General features: G+C 42.9%; 1 protein-coding gene across 1 annotated transcript in view; it reads left to right on the top strand.

The window, feature by feature from the left end:
- Positions 1-25,368, top strand: part of OGFOD3 (2-oxoglutarate and iron dependent oxygenase domain containing 3) — a 53,127-nt gene that overhangs the window by 6,588 nt on the left and 21,171 nt on the right. The window contains exons 3-6 of the mRNA XM_066616639.1: positions 6,477-6,552; positions 7,819-7,861; positions 13,314-13,378; positions 14,015-14,071. Of these exons, the coding sequence (XP_066472736.1) occupies positions 6,477-6,552; positions 7,819-7,861; positions 13,314-13,378; positions 14,015-14,071 (241 nt within the window). The remainder of the gene's footprint in view (positions 1-6,476; positions 6,553-7,818; positions 7,862-13,313; positions 13,379-14,014; positions 14,072-25,368) is intronic.

Here is a 25,368-nt window from a genome sequence, read left to right as displayed (position 1 = left end):
AACAGTGATCAGCAGCTGATCATTTATAAAGCATGTATATTGCTGTGTATTAATATATTTTTAAGATCTGGATTTTATTAATGATATGTTTAATATAATTAATATTAATATAGTTAATATTTCTGGCCACTTCCTGTTTAATGATGTCATTTCCAGCCATCAGGAACATGATGGGGAGTCATGACCAACAGCCACTGGGGTCAAGGGAGCCACTAGCCGGAAAAGTTTGAGTACCACTGGTGTAGTGGAATGGAAGAATAAGCTCACAGGAGCCACTTTGTTTGAGTTTGAGTACCACTGGTCTAAACTTACAGCTCTTATGGTTGCAAACAAAGATTTAGATGGCTATATGTTCTTTAATGACTCAGAAGCTCAGGTCAAGTTTAAAAAATGGAAAAGCTTTTTTTTTTTTTTAAATTGGAACCTTTTCTTATTGTCAGGACTTCTGGGGATCTTATTAGTGATGTGTAATGTTCAATGGGACTTACTCCCAAGTAAGTATGGATAGGTTTGCAACTTTAGGTTCTGGCAAATTTTAGGAGTAATTATCTTGCACTTGGCAAGATAATGCACTCAATCAGCTGTAGCACTAATATGTAGCCCGTGTTCATCAGGGCCAGCACTGGGGCTTCTTTGCTGCTGCTGATTCCTGAACCCACCTCTGTCACATTTGTGTGATGGTGATGGAGTAATCCTCTGGACCAGTGTTCTTCAACCTGTGGGTCGGGACCCCAGAAGGGTCACAAAGCGTCATTTGGGGGGTTGCGACAACCTTCCAAAGCTTGTGCAAGAAAGGACTTGGATCCAATCCAATGATGGTACTAACTTATCAAAACTGAGTTCTTGATATGATCTTGCACAGCCTCTTCTCGCTGTCTTGCCCTGCAGCTCCTAAGGCCAGCCCTGTTCAGGCTGCCTCACAGGGCTGTTGTGAAGTCCCAAATGATGGGAGAAATGGGAGGGGGACAGATTGGCAGCGGGTCCCCCATCTCATATGTTATTTATTTCTTTATTTTTGGGGTCATGGCATGAAAACTGTTGAAGACCACTGCTGTATACTAAGACAGCCGCTCTGTTGAAGCCTTTTCCCTCTTGTCTCATCTGCAGAATGGATTTTTAACAGAATTTTTTACAGTGGCCCCTTCATTCATTAGAGGAGCCTGTGGTCCTTTGTGGATTGTAAACCTTATAGGGTATTCTCCCCTGTAGGAGAATACCCATGGGGGGGGGCAGTTTACCAGCTAGTTCATTCATTCAACTCTTACAGTACAACATAAGTTACATTACTCAAAAAGTAGTGTAACTTATTGATTATCAAATGGTAGAACTAGATCCCATAACTGTTCTGGTACTTTGTTGGTGGGCTGTGAAAGGCTGTTGTGACTTAATCGGTTCTGACTGACTTCTTAGATGGATGTATAAGCAGTAGTGTAGCTGGGGAGGGGGCAAAATGGTAAGTACTGCAGATGCTGCAATACGCTGTGTAACTGGCCCCTTCCACTTGCTGTCAGAGTCATTCTGGGCAGTGATGGCAACTCGCAGGAGATGCTGTTTGGTTCCGGAAGTGCCTGTGCATTGCCGTTTCGTTGCGTTTCTGTTTTTCACTTGTGCCAGGTTACCACTTGAGGGCACTCTTGAGATACTTGTGGTATTCTCACTTCTGAAAATTTATGTTGCAATGAGAGCTTATGGAATTTGCGGGATACTTCTGATTATTTGGTTGGATACATATATTATGTCTAACTTGATGCTTACTCAGATCTGATCCAGCTCTGTACTGTCTCAAAGAGAGTGTTGGTAGTTATAATTTATCACCTTCCTCTTTCAGAATATATCCATTGCTCTGGCCAGTCATGGGAATGATACTCCTTTCTAACTGTAGCTTAATGCTGTGCCTAGGGCAGCTGTTTGAGGTTCTCTGCATGCTGGAATGTGGGCAAACTGCTTAGTTAGTAGTTGATCACTGTGGAATATTGTAGCAACCTTCAAGTATACAGTTGTCCACTTTCTTTATTGGGTCACAGTGCCACTTAAAAAACATGAGAAAAGATTTTCCTTGTCCAATATTGCAGCAGTTGGAATCTCTTCTTCTACTCTTTCCACCCCTCCCCACTTTTCTCCAGGTCACATCACAATATTTCTTTTGCTCATTATGTTTGTAAGTGCACTCATTGCACATGTATGTGTGAAAACACACAGGCATGTGCTCTTGATTTGTCCTGTATTTTGAGTTCCCACCGATCTTTGTGGGATGACAGGTTTTTTTGGAGAGAGCTTCCTCTCTCTCCTAGTTCATTGTTATACCTGCCTAATGTTACCAGCAAGCAGTCCTTCCTGAAAGCACAAGAGAGAATTGCAGGCAACATGATTCATGTATAGCTATAAACTGTTGCTTTCTCTTTCCCTCTCCGCACTGAAGTAGAGAAGAAGTTGCTGATCAGCCTTGCGTAGTGTGCTGATTTCATTGCCTATGTATGGTCCTAAAACTTTAAAACAGGGGTGTCAAGCATAAGGCCTAGAGCCGGATTTTTAAAAAGCCGCAGAAGGTTTTTATCTGGCCTTCAGACTCTCACCTGCTGAACAGTGCTGAGGTGTCACTGCTGAAAGGGTGGCCCACGTGATAATTGGGCTCTCCCATATCTTGAAATATGATCAAGATTTGTGTAATTTCTCTTCTGTCATTTGCAGCTAATGAGTTCCTACACGAGAACAGAGTGCTTATTTCTGTTTTTGACCTGTTTAATGAAATCACTTCCTGCTTAATGACATCACTTTTGGCCCTCAGCAGGCATCATGAATGCTATTTTGCCCACTGTATGAAATGAGTTTGACACCCCTGCTTTTTACTCCTCATGCACTCAGCTGAATTAAAAGCTTCTTGGTTGGTTAAACCACACATTTTCTTTGTGTCTGAAAAAAAAAAAAAAAAACACCCTATGGTTTAATGGCACCAAAGAAGCAGGTTTATAAACCACAGTTTGTTGGATCATCAGAACCAGGCCACAGTTAGAGATGCCTGTTCTGATTGTGAAGCAAAGTAGAAGGATTCGGACTGGGTTTATGCAAATAGTTATTTTGAGGTCCACTGCTGCATCTTCAATCTTTTTTTTTTTCCCCCTACATTTTTATTATTGGATTTTTTTCATTAAGAACTGTTAGGAATGATAAATGGATAGGTTGTTTGAGTTCAGATTGTGACTTTATCCTCTCAGTGCAAAGTTCATTTAAAACTCTTGGTCATGGAAAAGAATTTTCAGCCTGCTCAAGTTTTGTATAGACCAAAATTCTTCAAGAAATGCTTCATGGCGTCAGAACCTGACACAAGCTGTTTCTTTTGATGGATTGGCCAAGATAAGTTATAGAAACTGTATGTTTTTATTTTTGTAGATGGTTTCTTCCTAAAAAGATAAGAAATTAAAATAACTCTCAGAATAATTTGTGTGCTTGCTTTGGAAAAGGAATCATCACAGAGGGGACAATGTTTCCCATAGCTTATCTGACCAAAATGTCAGACACTCTTGCTCATGTGTGAGTGCTACAAGACATTAAAGCAAATTGAAGTGGAAGAAGTCAGTATTTTCATAATGTGTGATATGCAAGACAAATTCCCAGATGGAAACTGATTTTCTAGATCCTTTTCAATTTGGCTTTCAACAAGATTAACTTTTAGAACTGAAATAGCTTTGGTAGTGGTTCATCTACACCAGAAGCTGGATAGGGGAGTGCACTCCTGTTGGTTCTCTGACAGTGAAACCTCTTAGCAGCATTTGGTACCGTAGATCATGGTTCCTTTCTGGAGTTGGTGTTGGGGGCACCGCTTTACAGTGACTCTAGAGCAGGGGTGCCCAGACCCTGTCCCTGGGGCCATTTGTGGTCCTCGGGGTCCCCCAATCCATCCTGCAGGGAGCCCCCAGTCTCCAATGAGCCTCTGGCCCTCTAGAGACTTGGTGGAGCCTGCACTAGCCCAATGCGGTTACTCTTAGCACAAGGGCCAACTATTTGACCTCTCACATGATCTGTGGGCCGAGGGCTCCCTCTGCTGCTTGCTGTTTCATGTCTGTGAAGCAGCAGTGGCAACAAAGGGAAGGCCAGCCTTGCTTTGCACAAGGTCTTTTTGTAGGCCTTGAGCTATCTTGAGACCTTCATTCATTCATATAAGTTACATCTCTAATATATTCATTTATGTAAATTTATTCAAATTTTAGATGTAAATTAATGCTTTTTCTCCCAGTTGCCAACACAGTGTCAGAGAGATGATGTGGCCCTCCTGCCAAAAAGTTAGGACACCCCTTTTCTAGAGGATGGGTTCCAGAAGGTGGTGGTGGTGGATTTATGCTCAGCATCATGGCCGTTGACCTGTGGTATCTGGTATCCATTCTGTCTTTCATGCTGTTTAACATCTTTATGATGTTACTGGGAGGGGTTATCTGAGGGTTTGGTGTTTAGTGTAATCAGTTACACATCTAACTGCCACCCCCAGCTAGAGAACCAGTGGATACTTTGAACCAGTATCTTGAGTCAGTGAAGGGTTGGATGTGGGCAAATAATGCAAAATGAAAACCAGTCAAGACCAAGGTCATCTTGGTCTGGAGGTCTGCTGCTTAAGTGCCTGTGTGTTTGCCTGTTCCAGATGGGGTTGTATTCCTTTTAAAGGACCAGTTTTGCAACCTGGGAGTGGCTGCCCAGGTGTCCGCTGTGGCCCAGGGGACATTTGCCCAACTTTGGCTGAGGTGGTAGTTGTTCCTATTTCTGATTCAGATAGACCTACATTTGATTGCCCATGTCTTAAGCCCCAGTCCTACCCAACTTTTCGGCTCTGATGCAGCTGCAATACAGCCCTGAGATAATCAAAAAATACATTGAGGAGGCCTTCATGACTGATCCCTGCTGCAGGATGCAGCACATGGCCCATTGGCACGGCTGCATCAGCCCTGGAGTGTTGAATAGGATTGGGCCCTTAGTCAACTCTTGTGTTGGCTACTGCAATGCACTCTGCATGGGACTGCCTCTGAAGATCATCTGTAAACTATAGCTGGTGCAAAATGCAGCTGCAAGACTGTTGATAGGGGCAAGACATTATTATCATGTTACGCCCCTGTTGCTCTGACTGCATTGGTTGCCAGTTTGCTTTCAGGTGCAATTCAAGGTGCTAATTATGACCTTTGAAACCATAAATTAGTCAGCGTACCCAACATTAATATATTTTTGAATTTACTTGTGTGTCTGTCAGTTGTCTGACATAAGACAGCAGGAGACATGTTGGGAGGCCATTGTCAGTGGCAGGTAGTTCCTTGTGGCATGTGTTGCTTTGGAAGATCTTCTGTATTATTTCTCTTCTCTGCTTCTGGTGTTCTTTGTGACTTGCTCATTTTTTCAAGGTTTTTATGGCTATATTTAGATTACGGTTTTCTTTGTCTTGGGCTGTTTTTATTAAGTAATTTTTCTATCCCTGTTTTATTGTTGTATTGTTTAAAATTCTGTTGTAAGCTGCTTCTAGCCTTGCAAGCGTGGGGGTGGGTGGGTATAGAAATCTTTTTAAATAAAGTGAGAATACGAAAAGCGTTTGTCTCAGATTGCCTAGAATTGATTAACAGAAAACTGAAGTTCAGAATTTATTAAGCAGTCCTGTTCTCTTACAGAACATTAAGCTAGTGGTTAGCAAAAGGGAAGGAGAGGGGGAAAACTTGGGAAATTTTGATACAAAAGCCCAATTAATGTTGCAAAAGTTTCTCTAAAAAAAGTAAAGGTTCCCCCCCCCCCCTTTACACCTAGACTAGGTGTAAAGTCTAGTCATGTCCAACTCTAGGGGTGATGCTCATCTCTGTTTCTAAGCTGAAGTGCTGGCATTTGTCTGTAGACAGTTTCCATGGTATGTGGCTTGCATGACTAGAAGCCTCAGCGCACAGAATACTGTTACCTTCCCACTGAGATGGTACTTATCTACTTGCATTTTTACATGCTTTCGAACTGCTAGGTTGGCAGGAGCTGGGACAAGCAACGGGTGCTCACCCACGTTGCATGGATTCGAACTGCCAAGCTTCCGGTCAACAGGCTCATCAGCTCAGCGGTTTAACCTGCTGCGCCACCATGTCCCTAAAAGTTTTCTCTACAAACAAAGAAATTAGGGAAAAGTTTATAACTGGTAGTTGAAAGTTGATGTTCTGTAAAATCCAGCAGATTTCATAAGAACAGCCCCACTGGATCAGGCCATAGGCCCATCTAATCCAGCTTCCTGTATCTCACAGTGGCCCACCAAATGCCCCAGGAAGCACGCAAGACAACAAGAGACCTGTATCCTGGTGCCCTCCCTTGCATCCAACATAGCCCATTTCTAAAATCAGGAGGTTGCACTTTTCATACTTTGCAAAGTAATCATAGCTAGGCAGATTTCTAGACAGAACAAACCATTTAACAGTGGCATGTTTAAAGGCAGATAAAGTGTGTAGTTTGAATTTTCTTTTGTGTGTCTCCTCTAGGTTGCACTCCTCGAAAGTGTGGAAGAGGAATAACAGATGCCATAATCAGCAGGGAGGAAGCTGACAGAATCCGTAGGTAAATTTTTCTTTTCAGAAAATTTTCTGAAAATTTTTCTCCTTACCTCTCCATAAACCTCCTACTCTGCAGTGGGTCTTCCTGGACCTGGGTTGTGTTATCTTGACTAAGCAATTGGGAACCTTACCTGGGAACCTGGCCAAACCTTCAACCTAAGTCCACTCAGAGCTCCACCCAAACATATAAACTTTTGAGAAATAATTTCCATTTAGTGTAAAAAGTACAAATGTTCATAAAGCATAATGCAAGGTTTGTGTCTGTGCAAATACACAGACTATAAACATGCTGCATGATATACTTGCCTCAGCCCAGGCCTTGTATTTGTCTGGTCCAAATGTTGCAATTATGTATTTTTTTCTAGTGTCCCTATTATACGCATTTTATTGAGTGAGTGCTTTAAAGCAGGGGTCTCCAAACCCTGGCCCAGGGGCCAGATGCGGCCCGCAGTGAGCCTCTATCTGGCCAGCCTCTTGTCCCCTGAAAGCTTCTGGTCCACTTGACTGAACATGACGAGAGCTGTGCTCTGATTGCATCTGGATCTATTGCATCTGGTCAGAGAGGACCAGAGAGGCTGAGTGAATGAGCCCATTCATTCATTTATTCACTCATCTAAGTTCCATCTCTAATTTATTTATTTAAATTAAATTCTATGTTTAAATTTTTTTCCGGCCCTCAGCACTGTGCCAGATATTTCATGTGGCCCTTTGGTCAAAAAGTTTGGAGACCCCTGCTTTAAAGTGATTACTCATTTAAATGCTTTCCCCACACTGCATCATGTTCTGTAGTAGAGTGGGACAGCTGGTTGTGCTACAGTAGCTACCCCTGTTGAATGAACAGGGACAGACATCAGTGCTCCTGGAGTAAATTGTCTTCTGCTTTGGTCACCTAGGACAGTGTAGTTACCTGCCCCAGACTTCGGGGCAAAGAGAAATTAGATTGCTAAGGAGCAGGCTGAGCAACAACTTTCTGGATATGGTTGGGTTAAAGTCAGGGTTTGTGTTGCCTTGGTCCTTATCAGTACATCTTATCTAACACAATAACCAGTTCTTGCTAGCAAGTACCCTATCTCTTTTTTTGTTACTAGGTTCTATGTGTGTATCAATTTGATTTGCCTGCTGTGGTGCCAAGCAGAGTTGACCTTTCCACTCCCTTCACATTAGTGACAGGAGCCCTTAACAGGGCATCACAGAGTGTGCTAAACAATAGGAAATAGTATTTGTATTGAAATGTTTGAGTTCTGATTCGAGACTCTTGTTTCATCTGCAGAATAGCAGAAAAGGGGCTGTCCCTGGGAGGATCAGATGGAGGGGTGAGTTGCATTCTCCTTGTGTCCAGGCAAGGTTGTTCAGATATTGCTTTACTCTGTGTATTGGGGAAGAGAGTAGGGTGGGAAAGAGATTGGTTTAACAATTAGCTTTCCCACTTTCTGTGGCCCAGAAAGCAACAGTGTTAAAGAAACCCACATTTTGTTAATTGCAGTATGCAAGGGGCAAGATATCCTGGAAGCGTTTCCAGCCAGGTGCGCCTTGCTCCCTACTGTGTTCTGGTTATAACACACTGTACCTTGAATGACACAGACTGAAGCAATTTAAGATATTAATGGAAAATGAAAGGTTGTTATCTTGCCAAATACAAAGGCCAATAATTTAGCTTCTGGACTTCTTGGGTCCTCTTTTAACATTTTCTTCTTAGAAAATTCTAGCCCATAAGGCTGAAGGCCGATATGGTCTACAGAAGCTCTTCATGATGTAACTGTGAAGCTCTGCATGACCAAGGTTTGGAGGCCTCCAGTACCGTTCTGAGGTCTCACAAGATGCTGGAACCCAAGATCTCAGGGGATCACAGGTGGTGGCCGCCAGATCATGGCAGAGAAAGGAGGACTGGGAGGAATAAAAAGGAGATCACAGAGAGGTAATGGGTGGAAGAAGGAGGAGAAGGAGCAGTAGGAGAAACGAATAATAGCTCCCAGTAAAGAAAAGAGAGACTATGAGAGAAATTAATGGGGAGGAGGGCAAGAAAATAGTGCATGCTGGATTGGAACCAATGGTGCTTGGCTACACCTGCAGAGCTTCAAGCCAACAGAGAGAGCCGAGTCTCTTTGGGGGTGACATAGCTATAATAAGGATGGGCTACCCACTCCTTAAACAGCTTTGAAATAGTGGAATATATAACTGTGAGAGGCTGACTAGTAGCAGTTAGAAATCAAGTGCCAAATAAAACAGCCAATTGTATTGGGACCAAATGAATGGCACAGCTGACTTCAAATTCTACAACAGCTTTATTGTAACTGAATCTTTTTCCTAGTGAGCAGCATAGGTGGAGCATGTATCTTATGGTTCATTAATAGAAAGCAAGCTATATTTCCATACTATCATCAAAGAAGGGTAGCAATCTTTCACCACCAGACAGTTCAGTAAAAGGATATTTCTGTTACCTGTTTTGTATTTCATTGTATTGCATGAGCTGCTGAGAGCTCAGGTGGTTGTTCAATACAGAACATGATTACTTTAATAATTTTGACTGACAGCTATCTCTACAATTGGCTACAGACTGCTTTTAACTTAAACTATTTTCAGTGTTTCATGGCAGTCTGCCAGATGATCTGAAGAAAGGCAAAAGGCAAAAGTAGATTGAAAAAGCAAAGTCTCTTGAAAATACGGAGTATTGATTTATTGCTTGTAAAAGACTCAATCAAATGGGCTTTCCACATTCAGGGAGGCAGAATTTAATCTCTAAATACTGGAATACAGCTTTTTTGTTCTGTATAGCATTTTTCAGCCCAAATTCATGTACTGTTATGGCAGCTTAGAGACCAATCCTATGCTTATCTACTCAGAAGTAAGTTCCATTATAGTCAATAGGGCTTACTCCCAGGAAAGTGTGGGTAGGATTGTAGCCACAAATTGCTAGTATTTAGAATTTCATTTTTGTTGATTACTTCATTGTAAACAAAACAAAGCATTGTGTCGTAAACAAAACAAGTCAAAATCCAACTAGAATTTTAAGTTCCTAGCTAATCCTCTGTTTTAAGGTCATAAAGGATCTCTTTACTGCAGTTCTTGTCAGAATAAAAACTCTTAAAATCCTCCTGCTACTTCTGCTCTTTTGTGCTGGTTTATGTTTCATAATGAGATAAGCAGACTTCATGTGACTTTTGAGTACCTATGGATGACCTCAGAATGACCCACAGAGGACCTAGAAACCAAATAATCTGTTTGTTCCTAACAAGTTCTTACTTCCCTATAAGGGAAGAATTTATAAGGGAAAGAATTGGAAAATAAGATCACTGTCCACCAGAAACAGCAGATCTAGCTCTCCATACATTGAATGAACTAGAAGTCTGTAGACATCGGTTAGACCAGTGATTTTCAGTCTTTTTCAGCTCATGGCACACTGACAAGGTACTAAAATTGTCAAGGCACATCAGTTTTTTGATAGTTGACAAGGCACAACATACTGCTGTTGAGATTTTACATCCCCCAATGGCCTTACTAATAAATGACCCTCCCCCAAATTTAAGTGGCACATCTGCAGACCATTCACGGCACACCAGTATGCCATGGCACAGTGGCTGAAAATGGCTGGGATAGACTTTTGTGATGCTTTTGAAGCATTTTTAAAAATTATTTATTATTTTATTTCCTTACATACTTATATCCTGCTTTATCTCCCAAGTGGGCATTCAGAGCAGCTCTTGAAATAATTCTTTAAGAATAATTCTGCTATTCTGTCATTTCTGAAATAATTTCAGAGGGTTTGTAGCAATGAATGTTAGAATAAGGGACAAATGGGATTTAGAAAGATAATAATTATACAATATTCAATATTAAAAATTTTTTATTTCGTTTCAGGAAGTCTATCCTGAAAAAAATTTCTGTACCAATGGAGCCGCAGCTCTGTTTATTTAGGATAGTTTGTGAATGTTATGGAATTGAGTAGGATTGGCTCTCTCTAGCCAAGGAAGATAGAGTGTTGGCTTATGTTTGACACCTGAGTGCATGCTGTCTGCTTTCCTGTGCGTTTAGATCTCCTGCCAGTTATAAACTGCTTTTCCATTCCTGTGTCTTGAATATTATTATAGTACAGTTGGCATAGTATGCAAAGCAGCATCTTTGTTTCATGATGTGACTATATGTTCTTTCCAATTGTTGCATGTACGTGTGCTCCAGCATGTTCTGTCTCTGCAAGGTGAAGGAACTGAATGGTGTGTGTGTGTTTGTGTTTGGCATTTATCTTGTTTCTTATTGCATATACACCTTCTGCTATATGACTCACTAATACTTTATTTCCTGTGGAAGCTAAGAGCTTCAAATCAGTTTAATTGTCTCTTCTCATCTAGCTGCTCATCAAGCCTTGGCATTTTCTTGTAGTGGTACCTCTACATTCTCAATCAAGGATATGTGAGCTGATGCTATTGTTGTTAGTACAATTATTCCTTCAAGAAATCAGAGAAATGAGGGTATTCTTTTCTGTGGAGACTATGGAAGACTATTGACTAAGCATGTGAATAATCCAGTAAGGCCCCGCCTGAGAAACCCTGCCTCTGGCCTTTGCTGCAAGGGATGGGAGGGTTTTGTTTTTTTTAAACTTACCTGCAGTCAGCACAGGAGTCCAGGTGGAGGGCGTTTGGGGAGCCCTCCACAGGACTCCTCCCCAGTATCATGCTATTGCTGGCAACGGGAGGATTAAAAAAAAAAAATTACCTGCAGCCAGAGCAGGAGTCCTGGGAAGTCCAGGGAGACCTCTGCAGGACTCCCCATTCCTCTAAATATCTAAGGAAAAAAAAGAGCCCTTCTGGTTTTTGTTGCAAAACCGGAAGTGCCCTTCTTTTTGCTTTTTAAGGTGTGTGGGGGCCCGGGAAATCCTGTGGAGGGCTTCCCAGACCTCCCAGGTCTCCTACTCTTGCTGCAGTTAAGTTAAAAAAACAAAAACAAAAAACCATCCCTTCCCCAGCAACAGTGTGATCCTGGGAAGGAGGAGTTTGAGAACCAAGGCAGTAACAACTTGAGAACTAAAGTGAAGAAAGCATAGAATCTTTTGTTCATCATCAAGGAACCATTTGCATGTCATGTCTCCCCCTCACCCAACTAGGCTATCTTTTGGGCACCAGGTGAAGAGTTCTATATTCACTGAACTTATTTATCAGGTAGCTAGTTATTTAATTTTTTTTTTTTAACAATAGCCTATGGTAGATTACTAGGCTAGGTTCCCCACCTCAGCCATGAAATTCCCAATTTAAGCCCTGGAGTCTTGGCACCCATAGTCATGGCTTAGCAATAGTAGTTAGATATGAACAAACGCAGAACTGAATCTCATGCAGTCAGATGATGCATCATTGGAAGGTAAATGTTGGTCACATTGTTGCTGAACTCTTACTCTGTAGAGCTCTGAGTAGTAATGAAGGTTCGTGCATCTTCATCAGGAGTTTGAAGGCTTTTATGTGTACAAGTGTCTCTGGTATCTTCTAGCCCATGTTCCTAAGGAACAGAACCTGGGCCTGAAAATTATATACTGCAAGAAGACTTTTTCAAAAGCAACTGCTCTTCCTTTTCAGTAAAGCCATTTACCAAATATAGTCTCTGAGTCTTGTCAGATGTGGTGTGGGCTACAATAATACATCTAATTTTTTCGACAAATAGTTGCTTCTTTCTTCTTGCACTCCATTTTCATTTTAATCAATACCCTTTAGGGTATTTATTGCAGCCATTTTCTTACCACTTGTGGCCTTTCTTCTTCTTTTTGTCCCCCACCCTACCCCAAGTCCTCATAACTACTCTTTCAGTAAGTGGATTAATCATTTCCTTTTCTCTGCAGCACTCCAAATTTGTGCTACTTTGGAAAGCAGAAAAGGCCTTTAAAATCGAGTTGCTAGAAGATTTGCAATAACATAAACACGATCTCCCGATCTTGTCTGATCTTGGAAGCTAAGCAGAGTCAGGCCTGGATAGTACTTGGAAGGGAGACTGCCTGGGAATACTGGGTGCTGTAGGCTTCTACCATAGTCTTTCGAGACTGAAGGTTGCCAACCAACCAGGCTAACTCAAAAGGGTAGTATGAAGCGTCCTTCTGTAATGACTGAAATTAAAAGACAAGGTCAAGAGAAGAACATTGAAAACCAGTCCTTATGCTGGGATGTTTATTAACTTTTTTCCCCTCCCAGACTTAGTGGTGGAGAGTAAATTGCTTTCGAACTGTACAGGGGTTAACATATGCAAACTATGGCATCCTTCAGTCTCGGAAGACTATGGTGTCACGCTCTGAATGGTGGTTCTGGAACAGAGTGTCCTCTCCAGTGCGCGAAGCCTGGGTAAAGTAGGTATGGGGGATAGGCTGTTACCCATGCAGCAAATCCCCCCTCTCCACGTCGCTGAAATGGTCCAATGGAAAGGCAGAGGCCAATACGGTTGGTTCCAGCGGCGTCGCAGGAGTTGCCAGAACGTGACTGTGTTCAGCCATGAACTGCATGAACATATGCAAACTATGGTATGGGTATTTGGTTGCATATGTATTAAGTTCTGAAACGTATACATGCACACAGCTGAACTGTAGGAGAAAACACTGGGTAAGTCAAGTCTTGCCTCAGTTCCTGACTAACATAGGTAATATTTAGGACCAGTGCAACTTTACGCCAAATGTCTGAACCTGGGTAGAACAGAGATTCAACCTCCAAACATTATAAGTTATTTTAAGGAATAAAGTAGCCTGAGATATTTTCCTTCCATTTACTGATTTTCTTTCTTTGATTCTCCCCCCCCCCCCAGGCTTCAATTCTGGACTTGCACTCTGGAGTTCTTTCATTAGGGAAGCATTTTGTTAACATGTACAGGTAATGTAGAGTTGCATTTTTTACATCTGTGTCATTGGGTGTTTTTGACTGTGGTGCTCCTGGCTTTTCAATGTGAGTTATGGATTTATAAAGAGAAACAGAAGTCAGATTCTGCAGGAAATTGATGGACTCCTCAGCAAGTTCCCAGACCATTTCCAAAATGGTATGCGATACGAATCACAAATCGTAAGTGATATGGCTGCTGAGCCCTTAGAAGACCAGTAGGTATGTTGATCTCTCCATAAGTGCTGGATGTAAGAGCTGTTTAGATATACATTGTCTGTAATGGAGGAGGCAGAGAAACTTCCATCCCATTTTTAAGATGTGATCTGTTTTTTCCTTCTTTCCTATGAAATCAGCAAACATGGCATTCTTTTTTGCTTCCAGAAATTAATAATTATCACTCTGGGACTATTGCAGTTTTTAAAACAAATCCCTATTAAGAGGTTTGGTTTCAGTAGGTTTATTTTATTTGCAAAGGAAATTTAGGGCACAATCCTAACCGGATTTACTCAGAAGTCATATTTCGTTCAATGGGGCTTACTCTCAGGAAAGTGTGGTTAGGATTGCAGTCTAAGGCATTGATTGGTGCAGATTTAGCTTGCATTTATCTGAGATTTGACTCATCTTTTTTAGGTACTTTGGTGATAAAATCAGTGGTACTTTTACAGAAGAGGATTTTCAGTTATATCGGTAAGAAGAAAAAAACCTGTAATTATAATATGGTTTTTGTGTGTGTGTTCCATCTGTCCTCTAGTATGGCTTTACAGCGCAACCCTAACGCCCAGGTTAGGCTGGCACAAGTAATTTGTGCCATAAGGCACGTTTGGACCAACTTTAGAGTCAGGAAGGCCAGCACAAGGAGTTGCGGTGGCCTCCCCATGCTGGATTTAGATCTGGCGGAGTACATTTGTGTCAGCCAAACTCAGCCGACTAAGGGGACTAGGGAGAGCGGGGAGGAGGCGTTTCAGGTTGGTGGGAGGGTGTTCCAGGGGATGTGGGGGGGAGCAGGAGTGGGGCCAGGATGCAGCAATTATGCTGCATCCTGACCCTGTTCTTGGGTGGCTCGGAGCCACTGGCGTTGCTAGGGGGGTGCAAGAGGTGCAGGCCGCACCAGGTGATGTGCCGGGGGTGACGTGCCCTGGGGGAAGGACGCACTAACATTGCATGGTTAGGAACTACTGTATCATGCCATACACCGTTGGATGTGGAATGGCCAGCGGAGTGCAGTGCAAGAAACGGAATTGAAATAGCTCCTTTCGTTCAAAAGTTATGACCAAAAAACCAGAAGGAAAAAATGCATGGAGCCCTATGGAAAGTGAAAGTGAACCGTATCACGCATTTACTCGTGGTTAGGCAGACTTGCCTTAGTCCGTCAGAAAGGGCAGGCTGAGAGGAATCCAACGACACCAGAACAGTCCCGATCCAATGAATGCAGCCCCCCAAAAACACCCGAGGAGGAGATCAGTCCCTCCCTCTCTCCCAGCTGCAAAGCAAAGCAAAGCAACCTCACAGTCACGTTTATTTGCGAGTAGTCGGAGGTGCCTTGGCTGGTGGTCAGGCCAGGCAAAGAGGAATGTGAGGACACCAGAAGGGTCCTGATCCGATGGAGCTGGAGTGCAACAGAAGGCAGCCCCCCCCCAAAGAACAAAGAGGCTTGAATGGTAAGGGGAATGTTTTCTATTTTGCACTTGCAAAGCCAGGAGGGTCTTTGTATTGATATGCCTGAAATAGAAGAACCTTAAACTGGGCACTGGGGAGGGCTGGAAATCTCACAGATTCTTTTTGGGGGGTTGTTATTGCAGGCAGACTACAGAGTAAGCCCCATTGACCACTATGGGACTTACTTCAGAGTAGACATGCATAGGATTATGCTCACAGGCTGCAATCCTTCCCACCTTCCTGAGAATAAGCCCCATTGACCACAATAGGACTTACTTCAGAATAGATTCATTTGGTGGATCAGGACTGACTCCCTCTTATTTAATTATTTCTTTTAATTTAATTATTTATAATTATTTTAATTTGCTTGATGATGTCACTTCTGGCCATGACATCACTTCCAGTGGGTCCTGGACAGATTGTCATTCTAAAAAGTGGGTCCCAGTGCTAAAAGTTTGAGAACTGCTGCAATAAGGTGTTAGTAAGTTGACACGGGGTGTGTGACTCTACAAGTTTTCAAACTCACTAAAATCAGAATTTGGAGGAATAATACCATCATGGTATATATCAATCAATGCATAATTTCATGCAGAATGCAATGAAATAAACCTCATTGAAATATCTGTGTTCTAACAAAAGGTACAGCCAAAAAACCAGTTGGGGCAAAGCGATGGTACATAACCACGCCCATCACCTGGGGCGTTGCCCCACCCACTGCATGGGGTGACGCGCAGGCCTCCCACACCGGGTGACGCGAATCCTAGTGACGCCACTGCTCAGAGCAGCCTCTGGCTGCTCCATTCTACTCGAACGTAGCCACCTCCTGGGGTGGCTTAGATCCAAGTAGACCCATTGGGGTCAGTACAGCACAACACAGGGAAAGGGGAAAGTTTTCCCCTTGCTGCGGGTTGTGCCGATTCTGGCCCCAAACTTGTGCTGGATGCGGCGCAGGCCCACCGACCTGCCTGCTCCATTGAAAGTATCCTTAGTCACATTTCTGAAATACCAGTGACAATTTATAACTGTATGTCAGAAAAAGTATGTCTAAATACAGCATGATACATGAATAGATGACAAGATATATTGACTGTTACAAAGCAAGGATGAGTCCTTTGGCTTGTGTCACTGAAAATACAGATCTTTAGCATTTCAACACACTGTTTCATGGTGTAAAAAAAAAAATCTTGTAGTACTGGATATATTTCCTGAAAATAGGCAACTTGGCTTAATTACATCAAAGGTCAAGCTTCCATTAACCTGTGCAATTCAGATCACAGTATGCAACAAGCAAAGAGTAGGTGCTCTGCAAAAAAGTGTTTACAGGACAATATCTAAAGATAGCATATTCTGGTGAACCAAATCAACACATGGAAAGGCAAAATACCAAGGTTGCTTACAATCCAAACTTGAAGAAAAATTCTTTCCCCAAGCTGCCCCTCCGTCCCTCAATGGCAACTATTCAGATCCGGTTTGAACAAAACCCATTCATTAGATTTCTGGGTGTTGAAGTTCCTGATGGTTTCAGAGGAGTGGGGAGCCAAGATCTTGTTGCAGGGAGAATGTGCAATTTCTTTTATGATACGGTGAGAAACATTCTTCTTACATTTATACCTTGACTTATACCTTGACTTATACCTTGTAAGATTCCTTTGTACTAGTATTCTATAGATAGAAAAATACTTTCAAGATTTCTTTAAAAGATCTCAGAAATCTGGTGTCTCTTGCAGTTTTTTCCCCCAAATTTCTAACCAAACCTTTTTGGTTGGTTAGATTTTAAATTTCAAACCAAACCCTTGTTAATATTCTGTTTGTAGCCATTGGTTTCTGCACCCATCGCTAATTTTGTCTCCCTCTTCTATATGACCGCACTTAAATCTGTAGAACATTCATATGTCCTCTAAGCTAAAGAGGCCAAGGGACAGAGGCCTGAGCATCCAGGGATAGCTGTGGATCTAGGAGGACTCCCAGACTGAGTCTAGTCTTTAAGAACATAAGAAGAGCCCCACTGGATCAGGCCAAAGGCCCATCTAGTCCAGCTTCCTGTGTCTCACAGTGGCCCACGAAATGTCTCAGAGAGCACACAAGATAACAGAAACCTGCATCCTGGTGCCATCCCTTGCATCTTGCATTCTGAGGTGTCCTAAGAGGGAGTGCTACCCCATCTAGAGCAAATTGTAGATCTAATACTCATGTAGGATGACCTCTGTCTGGTCCAGATTGAATTTCAGTTTATTAGTCCTCATCCAGGCCCTGACCACTTCCAGACAGTGCTCCAGAATTTGACAGCCCCCTTGGAAACTGGTGGAAAAGTGAGAGAGAGAGAGAGAGCTGGTGACACTAATTTGAAATTCCCAAATGACTTCCCCCAGCAGGTTCATGTAGATATTAAACAGCATGGGGGACAAGATAGATCCCAGTGACTCTGCATTGAACTTGCAGGTCAATGGTCAGGGTGTCAAACAGTCTTATCATCTGGGTCAATTGGCCAGGAAGGAGCAGAACCACTGCAAAACAGTGCCTCAAAGCCCTAGCCAGCCCATCCAGAAGGACATCATGGTCAATGGTGTCAAAGGCAGAAACCCTTGTCCTGCAGATACAACTTGCAAACTTTCTGGGCTGAATTTGCTTTTCCTAATGGTTCCACTTTGCTTCCAGTACCTTTTATCTTTTAAAGCTTCTTGAAGAGTACAGTTATTGTTATTTACTTCATTAAACTATAAAGAATTGTTTTAAAAAATGCATCTTGCTGATAAGGGATGCTGTTGAGCATTTCTGGGTCTTCTCCGCCATGAACCAGAATTCAGTGATGCATGTTTTAGAATGTTTCTGTCTAATGGACACGTGTGTGAGTGATGGCTTCCAAGCTTTGTGAGTTATGATTCAATGCAACAATGACAGGAAGGGCTGTAGTGTTGGGTATGTGGATGGGCAGTCTCTTGTTCTAGGGCAGGAATGCCCAAACCCTGGCCCTGGGGAACCCCCAATCCAGCCCACAGGGAGCCCCTAGTCTCCAATGAGTCTCTAGCCCACTGGACACTTGCTGGAGCCCATGCTGGCCCAACATGACTGCTCTCAGCACCAGGGCCAACTGTTCGACCTCTCACATGAGTGGTGGGCTGACAGCTCCCTCCATTGTTTGCTGTTTCACATCTGTGAAGCAGCAGTGGCAGTGAAGGAAAGGCCAGACTTGCTTTACACATGGCCTTTTATAGGCCTTGAGTTATCATGAGTCCTTCATTCATTCATATAAGTTCCTTCTCTAATATATTCTTGTATGTACATTTATTCAAATTTTAAATGTAAATTAATTCTTTTTTCCCAGCCATCGATACAGTGTCAGATAGATTATGTGGCCCTCCTGCAAAAAGTTTGGACACCTCTGTTCTAGGAATACTTTGGTTTAAAACCAACAATTGTAATTAGTTTATTAATTTGCAACTGTTCAGCTACTGGTGCTTGTTGTAAAAGTTATTTTATCCGATCCGTTTTGAAATGCACATTGGGGGAAGAATACCAGGCAAATCTCTAACAAAAACCCTTGACTTCCGACGGGCGGACTTCCCTCAAATGAGGAGGCTGGTTAGGAGGAGGTTGAAAGGGAGGGTAAAAAGAGTCCAATCTCTCCAGAGTGCATGGAGGCTGCTTAAAACAACAGTAATAGAGGCCCAGCAGAGGTGTATACCACAAAGAAAGAAGGGTTCCACTAAATCCAGGAGGGTGCCCGCATGGCTAACCAGCCAAGTTAGAGAGGCTGTGAAGGGCAAGGAAGCTTCCTTCCGTAAATGGAAGTCTTGCCCTAATGAGGAGAATAAAAAGGAACATAAACTGTGGCAAAAGAAATGTAAGAAGGTGATACGGGAAGCCAAGCGAGACTATGAGGAACGCATGGCCAGCAGCATTAAGGGGAATAATAAAAGCTTCTTCAAATATGTTAGAAGCAGGAAACCTGCCAGAAAAGCGGTTGGCCCTCTGGATGGTGAGGGAGGGAAAGGGGAGATAAAAGGAGACTTAGAGGTGGCAGAGAAATTAAATGAGTTCTTTGCATCTGTGTTCACGGCAGAAGACCTCAGGCAGATACCGCTGCCCGAACAGCCCCTCCTGACTGAGGAGTTAAGTCAGATAGAGGTTAAAAGAGAAGATGTTTCAGACCTCATTGATAAATTAAAGATCAATAAGTCACCGGGCCCTGATGGCATCCACCCAAGAGTTATTAAGGAATTGAAGAATGAAGTTGCAGATCTCTTGACTAAGGTATGCAACTTGTCCCTCAAAACGGCCACGGTACCAGAAGATTGGAGGATAGCAAATGTCACGCCTATCTTTAAAAAGGGAAAGAGGGGGGACCCGGGAAACTATAGGCCGGTCAACCTAACATCTATACCGGGTAAGATGGTGGAATGCTTCATCAAAGACAGAATCTCAACACACATAGACGAACAGGCCTTGCTGAGGGAGAATCAGCATGGCTTCTGTAAGGGTAAGTCTTGCCTCACAAACCTTATAGAATTCTTTGAAAAGGTCAGCAGGCATGTGGATGCGCGAGAACCCGTGGACATTATATACCTGGACTTTCAGAAGGCGTTCGACATGGTCCCTCACCAAAGGCTACTGAAAAAACTCCACAGTCAGGGAATTAGAGGCCAGGTCCTCTCATGGATTGAGAACTGGTTGGAGGCCAGGAAGCAGAGAGTGGGTGTCAATGGGCAATTTTCACAATGAAGAGAGGTGAAAAGCGGTGTGCCCCAAGGATCTGTCCTGGGACCGGTGCTTTTCAACCTCTTCATAAATGACCTGGAGACAGGGGTGAGCAGTGAGGTTTGAAAGTTTGCAGACGACACCAAACTTTTCCGAGTGGTGAAGACCAGAAGTGATTGTGAGGAGCTCCAGAAGGATCTCTCCAGACTGGCAGAATGGGCAACAAAATGGCAGATGCGCTTCAATGTCAGTAAGTGTAAAGTCATGCACATTGGGGCAAAAAAATCAAAACTTTAGATATAGGCTGATGGGTTCTGAGCTGTCTGTGACAGATCAGGAGAGAGATCTTGGGGTGGTGGTGGACAGGTTGATGAAAGTGTCAAACCAATGTGCGGCGGCAGTGAAGAAGGCCAATTCTATGCTTGGGATCATTAGGAAAGGTATTGAGAACAAAACGGCTAATATTATAATGCCATTGTACAAATCTATGGTAAGGCCACACCTGGAGTATTGTTTCCAGTTCTGGTTGCCGCATCTCAAAAAAGACATAGTGGAAATGGAAAAGGTGCAAAAGAGAGCGACTAAGATGATTATGGGGCTGGGGCAACTTCCTTACGAGGAAAGGCTATGGCGTTTGGGCCTCTTCAGCCTAGAAAAGAGACTCCTGAGGGGGGACATGATTGAGACATACAAAATTATGCAGGGGATGGACAGAGTGGATAGGGAGATGCTCTTTACACTCTCACATAACACCAGAACCAGGGGACATCCACTAAAATTGAGTGTTGGGAGAGTTGGAACAGACAAGAGAAAATATTTCTTTACTCAGCGTGTGGGTCTGTGGAACTCCTTGCCACAGGATGTGGTGACGGCATCTGGCCTGGATGCCTTTAAAAGGGGATTGGACAAGTTTCTGGAGGAAAAATCCATTATGGGGTACAAGCCATGATGTGTATGCGCAACCTCCTGATTTTAGAAATGGGTTATGTCAGAATGCCAGATGCAGGGGAGGGCACCAGGATGAGGTCTCTTGTTATCTGGTGTGCTCCCTGGGGCATTTGGTGGGCCGCTGTGAGATACAGGAAGCTGGACTAGATGGGCCTATGGCCTGATCCAGTGGGGCTGTTCTTATGTTCTTATGTTTATGTTAAATGCCACTTTCTGTTATCAAGAACTACTTCTAGTATAGCTGGTCAGGTAATAGCTTCTTTCTTCTAGTATAAAAGTATAAATTGGAATTGTGGATTCTTGTTAAATGATATCTTTCATTTTAGAGTATCCTCTAAGAGCACTGGCTGGCATGAACAAGTGTCACCTTCAATATATACACAAAGTATTCTTGTATGCACCACGTTATATAAGCTCTTAAAGGATTTCTCAGTAAAATAGTGTGTGGGTGGTCTCCAGAATGGCAGTTCAAGGTAACACCAGAAAGAATACCTTATTGTCTGTCTGAATGGGTGAATTGACTTCTGCAAAATAAAGTACGTATATGTGTATATAGGACTCATAGCCATTGAGCAGAATTTCAAAACGACGGGCAAAATGTATTGGGTTGAACGGATTTGTCTAGGAAAAATAATTTTCCTTCTGAATGAACTTCGATTTTCTCAGCTGTTATTTTTGTGAGATACAGGAAAATGGCATATGGGTGATAGTGAGGAACCATCTTACTGTAACAACTCCTGCGTATCTCAAAAGCGGAGCCCATCAAAAGTGTTGCCTTTTCAATTCTGTGTCCGTTTTGCAGCATCGAAAAAGGAACAGCAAGGGGGCTGGTGACTTTCTGTTGTATCGACATGGAGGAATCTTTGCCTATTGACTTAACTAAAAATAGAGGTTTGACCTTTGCTCATTTTTCTCCAGTTAGCATTGTCCTCATGCCTTAATCTGGCTGCTGGATTGATCATTTGCTTCCAACAGGCAGTCTGCCCCGGCCCAGTCTCTCTTCTGGAATAATTTTTGCCTATTGATTTTACCATTGTCAAGCTAAGATGAGACTGGGGGGTACATCCCCCTGTTTTGGAGTGGCGGTTTTCCACCCTCTCCGCTGAGTGTGGGGGTGATAGCTCTTACCTGAGGCATATGGCAAATGCCACGAAATTGGCCCTCTTTCCCTCATTCTCTTTTTCGGTTCCAATTGGAACCATTTCTAGTGCCAGGGCCATGCATGCATGGAGGAGAGGGCGACAGCATAGGCACGGGGAGTGTCACAGTGACATGGGGGCTGTTATCACATCACCCGGTCCCTGGGCACCAGCTGGCCAACCTACACCACTGGACTTAACTCCAGAAAATCTAAACTTGAGCCAAGCACTTGCTCTTTGTTGGAAAATACGAGCCTTGAACCTTTTCTAAAGATCATCAGATCAGGTGTTCTGTGAACGAGTAAGGAAAGCTCTCTGTTGCAAAGATGAAGACCCACCTCGGTGACAAATTTGCTTTTTGGCTCATCACAGATGAGCCTTTAAAAGAGCCAACAGCAGCATTTTTGCTTGTTTATTTCTGTGACAAGGAAGAGACCATTTTGTTGATAATCTGGGACAGAGCCTTGCTGGGCTTTGGATATCATAGCTCCATGTAATTATTTTCCTGTCCTTTGATCTTTCCTCTCCTTGATGCTATTTCAGTACCTGGCATTAGGGGGAAGTATAATTTCTTCTAGAAAATGAACTCTGCATTCCAGGTTCTTTAATATAAGTAGCTACCCCGTCTCCCCACACCTATCCCCTCCCCAATTGATTGATATTTTTGTGCTCATCTGGACAGTAAAAAGTCAATAAATGTTGTAATAAAGATAAGCAACAGAAAAATTACAGTAGTAGAAAATGAAGTGTAGCTCATGTAACCAGTCTCCTGTTCAAATCTTTCCTCTGCCATGAATTCACTAGGTGACTATAGTAACTGTTCTGCTGTCATCCATTTAAAAGAAGGGGAAAGACAAGATTCCAAGGGAGGTGATGTTTTATATGTGCATTTTCTGGTTTTCAAAGTGTTAGTAGCAGCAACTCAACTCTTAAAGAATTTCTGCCTGACATTTACTATAGTCATAGTTGGCATTTTGGGAAAACACTGTGCCTTGTAAAGATGTACTGTATTAGGCAGTCACTCATCAGATGCATCTCTAGCAAGTGATGAGGAAGCTTAACCTGGTTGAATTTCTGCCTCGATAACCCCCTCTCCAGCCCAATGATCAGTTAAAAGACCAAGCAAAGTGTGGGTGTATGGAGCCTAGTTGTAAAGCTAGCATAATACAATGTGACTGTATAGTCTTTACCAGTGGCGTCACTAGGGTTCGAGTCACCCGGTGCAGGATGCCCCCATGCAGTGGGCGGGGCAACACCCCAGGTGTTGGGCGTGGTGATGTACCATCACTCCGCCCCCACTGGTTTTTTGGCTGTACCTAGAACAAAGATAGAACACATTCTGCATGAAATTACTCATTGATTGATATACAACATGATGGTATTATTCACACTTCACCTTACCTCCTCCCCAGGTCACGCCTCACCTCCCCCCCAGGTATCAACTTACTAACACCTTATTGCAGCAGTTCTTAAACTTTCAGCATTGGGACCCACTTTTTAGAATGACAATCTGTCCAAGACCCACCAGAAGTGAAGTCATGGTGGAAGTGACATCAGGCAAATTAAAATAAATAAGTATAAATAATTAAAGTAAAACAAATAATTAAATAAGCAGAAGCCAGCCCTGGTCCACCAAGTGAATTTCCTCTGTAGCCTGCCTGCAATAACACCCCCCCCCCTCCAAAATCAGTAAGGTTTTCAACCCTACCCAGTGCCCAGTTCAATTTAAGAACTTCTGTTTAAACCAGATCACTGTCAGGATCCACCTGGCTGTGCAAGGCTCAAAAAAGTTCACCTTATCAGTTGAAGCCTCTGTTTTGATCCTTTTTAGTGGGGGGGGGGGGGGTTGGAGGCTGCCTTCTGGAGCATATGTCGAGATCCAGTTCCATCAGATTAGGACCATTCTGGTGGCATCACATTCCCCTTTGCCTGGCCTGACCATCAGTGAAGACATGTTTGCTTACTCGTGAGTAAACGCGACCTTGAGGCTTAGTTTTGCTTTCCATAGGGCTCAATATATTCATCTGCTTGGAGGGAGGGACTTCCTTCTCAGGTGTTTTTGGGGGGCTGCATTCATTGGATCAGGACCATTCTGGTGTCTTTGGATTCCTCTCAGCCTGCCCCTTCCAAAAGACTAAAGCAAGTTCGCCTACTCATGAGTAAACACACGATATGGCTCAGTTTCACTTTCCATAGGGCTCCATGCATTTTTTGTTCTCCAGTTTTCTGGCCATAACTTTTGATAGAAAGGAGATTTTCACTCTGACTTTTTGCATTGCATTCTGCTGGAAATTCTGCATCCCACGGTATATAATATGACGGTATTACTCCTAACCACCATGATTTTAGCGTGTAACCACCCCTGTGCGCATCATCCGGTGTGGCACGCACCCCCCTAGTGACACCACTGGTCTTTACTACTTACCTGGCATGGCAGTTAGGGTAATCACCTTTATTTTTAATTTCCTATGCTTTTTGGAGGACAAGAGAAATACTCACTGAATGGGATTTTTCAGTATGTGAATTTTCTATGTTTTTGAAATGGTTATTATTGTTATCTACTGCTTTTCATTCTTAAAAATCTGTCCACTTGAATGGTGCATTCAGTCTTCCTGAAATTTATTATGGAGTGTCTAGGTCACAGTCTCCACCAGCCCAACAAAGTGTTCTTTTGGGATGTTCATATAAACAATCTCTGCAATTGTTGTCACAGAATTGACAGTAAGCCAACAGTGCCAAAGACCCTGATTTGCACCCCCTCCACACACACACACACACTCACATTGGTTTGTCATGTTATGAATGTAGTCCCTTAAGCATTAATAACAAACATTTGAAGGCTGTTCAGATATATAATCTCTACAATGATAACGACAGCCATGGTGGGGGAAAGGTTTGTGTGCCAAACTCTTTTTGTTAATAGAATGAGCTACTTATTCTGTGCAGCTAACACCATTTGCTCCCCTCTCCATCTGCACATCCCAGTCAGATTTGGGAAGCCAGCTTCTTTCTTTTCTCATCTGCAGTGCCCACAGGCTCGCAGAGCATTCTCCCTTGCGAGATGCAATGCATTTCCATCAGCTCTGCTAGCGGGCAGGTTTAGTGGTATTCCCTACTCAGGAAGAAGATGTACCTGTGAATAATTGTGTGGAGACATTACATCATATATTTTTTATTGCCCACTGCATGACACCCTTTGTAAGAACTATCTCGCTCCATTGCTGAACAAAATGCAGGGTTGGGAGGATTCATTTAAATTACAAACTCTTCTTTCTATAGAGGATACTGACTCTCTTGACAAGGTTGCCAACTTTGTTTCTGGGATTCTGGCAGGACGGAATTCTGGGTCTTCTGCTATATTATGGTGAATGGGGGGAGGGGGTATTGGATGATTATGTATGTTTTATTTTATTGTTTGTGTGTGTGTTCTGGATGTTTGTTTGTTGTTCTGTATTTCTGTTATCTATGCCAATAAAGGTCTTATGTATGTAGAATGAGCTACTGTGCCTTTTAATAATGGTGCAGAAGGTAGAAATTCAAATAAAG

The sequence above is a fragment of the Tiliqua scincoides genome, chromosome 2 (genome assembly GCF_035046505.1).
Source record: "Tiliqua scincoides isolate rTilSci1 chromosome 2, rTilSci1.hap2, whole genome shotgun sequence".
Lineage (NCBI taxonomy): Eukaryota > Metazoa > Chordata > Lepidosauria > Squamata > Scincidae > Tiliqua > Tiliqua scincoides.
Note: the sequence above shows the minus strand (reverse complement) of the source record. Positions and strands in the feature narration are given on the sequence as shown.